The sequence below is a fragment of the Ipomoea triloba genome, chromosome 6 (genome assembly GCF_003576645.1).
Source record: "Ipomoea triloba cultivar NCNSP0323 chromosome 6, ASM357664v1".
In the NCBI taxonomy this organism is placed as follows: domain Eukaryota; kingdom Viridiplantae; phylum Streptophyta; class Magnoliopsida; order Solanales; family Convolvulaceae; genus Ipomoea; species Ipomoea triloba.
In genome coordinates this window covers 22690908-22693511 of record NC_044921.1, presented here as the reverse complement: position 1 = coordinate 22693511, position 2604 = coordinate 22690908, and the positions used below count along the sequence as shown (strand labels likewise).

Genomic DNA, 2604 nt, shown 5'->3' with positions numbered 1-2604 from the left:
ATATATATATATATATATATATATATATATATATATATATATATATATATATATATATATATATATATATAAAAGTATAAGACTATCAATTATATACATATATACTAGCTAGCTATCTATTATTAACACATGATTATAATATCAAACGGGCAACTCTGGCGTGGCCATAGGACCGCCGGTACAACTGGAAATCTTGTAAACTATCTGCGACATGTCCGGGCGGGCGTCGGAGTTTTCCAGCAAAGCCGCGTTAGCCACTTCCACCAACACCCGCAATTGCTCCAAGTTCACCTCGCCGGCGTCGAGTTTCGGGTCCAGCATTCCCGCCAACGCCTCCACGTTGCCGGTAACCCGGCAGTCCGCGGTCCACTCCGCCAGCGTGGCGGATCCCTGAGTGGACTTAAGCCCCGTTATGAGCTCCAGCAGCAACACCCCGAAACTGTACACGTCGCTCTTCGGGGACACGAGCCCCGTGTTGAGATAGTACGTGTCCACGTACCCCAGCGAGCCCTTTATCGCGGTGGGCGTGCTAGCGCTTACGGCGTCACTGCCCAGCTTGCACAGCCCGAAATCCGCCAGCTTGGCATGGTCTTCGTCGACCAGGAGAATGTTGGAGGACTTGACGTCACGGTGGATGACCGGAGGGTCGGCCACGGAGTGGAGATAGTCGAGGGCCCGGGCGATGTCGACGGCGATGTTTAGGCGGCTTGTCCAGGACAGTGCGCCGGAGGCCTGGCCGTGGACGGTGTGCATCCGGTCAAAGAGGCTCTTGTTTGGGATATACTCCAATAGTAAGAGCTGTTCTCCTGCTCGATCAGTGTACAACTGGAGATGAGTTTGCGTCAGAAAAATACAAATTATGCATGACAGAAAATAGTATATACTGTCCCCATTTTTCGGTAACTAAGGAAATAGCATTCACTATTTGAGAATATGCATGAATAAATATTAATCAAGGGTGTAAACTAAACTATTGTACATAGTTGCCGACTCAAATAAAAAAGACTAATAACTAGCATTAGAGTTAAATTTGTAACATTATAGTTATCAAGTGATAGTCTGACCAGTTTAACTTGGGTTGTTATGTATTTTCACCATTTCCTACCTAGTTAACATATACTCCAAGAGAATTTCTTGTTTTTCTCTCAATGGGTACAAATTCTTTATCCTGTATTTTATCTTTCCAATTATTGATAATTTCAAAGTAAAAAGAAGTTGATTTAATAATACCTAAAATGAATGTAATTAATGACATAACATGCATGCAAATCTCATAATAAGCTTAATTAGCTAAGATATGATGTTGTAATGGAGATTGTATAATATATATGTACCTCTTTCTAAGCAGAAGCCCATCAAGCCGACCAAATTCGGGTGCGATATCCTAAGCAAAACCGACACTTCATCCAAAAACATCTTGCTGCTGCCGCCGCGTTCTTCCATGACCCGTTTCACGGCGCCGAGTCTGCCGTCTCCGAGGTGGGCAAGATAAACGTACGAGGTGGCCCCCACCCCAATCCGCTTACTGAAATCCCTCGTCGCCGTTTTCAGCTCCTCCAACGCGTACGTTCTTATGGCGGCGCCCTCCGGGTAACAAATACTATAACCACTCCCCGATATAACCTCGGCGCCGGCGCCGGCGGACGATTTCCGATCGCCGTCGACCCTGACAGCCACCTGCACGACTTTGGAAGATGATCTTTTGTTTTTGTTCTTGGATACGAGGTGGTCGGCTAGTTTCTTCAAGATGAGGGTGAGTATGATGACAAAGAGAAAAGCTCCAGCAACCCAGAAGGATTTTGGATTGGAATTGGAAATCCCAAAGAAGGTCATTGTGGAGGAAGGGCTGGGTGCGTTGTTGGAGCAGGTGTAAATAGTGTTGCTGGATTTTTCGGATTTAGTTTCATCATATATTCCGAAGAGAATATATTTGTTTCCTCCTAGATCAGACAGAATTGGATATGATGTTTGAGATAGTGATAATTATAAAGATTCAACCGTTTGGCGTTTTGTGTTGGAGAATTGAAAGCAACCATGTTTTGTCTCGTGCATGTATAATTGTATATGAATAAACATTTCCCACAAGGGTCTTAGTTGTGTCTTTTTAGCTGATATTAAATTGCTTAAAATATGTATGGGTATATCAATACCATTAAAATCATTACCAATTGATAGTTATATTAGAGATGGATCTATGTAAACCGAAACAAGGAGAAGCAAGGACGATATGGACAGCGACCTAGGCTTGGGGTGGCCTCGACCCGAGGCTGTCTCAGCTTGAGATGGCGTATATACATGTTGTGACTAACCTGAGTATCCAATCAAGGAATACTATATTAGCTTCGGTAGCATATTGTCCTCACTCCTCATTATGTCATCATGCCACTTATTATATTTGCACGTTAGCTCATTCTTAGTGTAATGAATCTAAGGTCTCACAACTTATATTCATGCGGACCAAAGCTCCATGTGCATGTTGGCCTTCAAGTCACCATTGTACTTAAGAGTACAATCTCTTATTTCACTACGTATACTCTGTATTTAGCCTATTATTGTATAATCGGCGAAGTTTCACAATCACATAGTTACCATAGCTACCCGAAG

At 43.2% G+C, this 2604-nt stretch overlaps 1 protein-coding gene across 1 annotated transcript; it reads right to left on the bottom strand.

Annotated features, from left to right (window-relative positions):
• Nucleotides 1-141: 141 nt before the first annotated feature.
• Nucleotides 142-1833, bottom strand: LOC116023677 (salt tolerance receptor-like cytoplasmic kinase 1). The gene is made up of 2 exons (XM_031264679.1): nt 1335-1833; nt 142-806 (listed from the first exon to the last, which is right to left on the bottom strand). The coding sequence occupies exons 1-2, from the start codon at nt 1831-1833 to the stop codon at nt 142-144; spliced, it is 1164 nt and encodes a 387-aa protein (XP_031120539.1).
• Nucleotides 1834-2604: the final 771 nt, after the last annotated feature.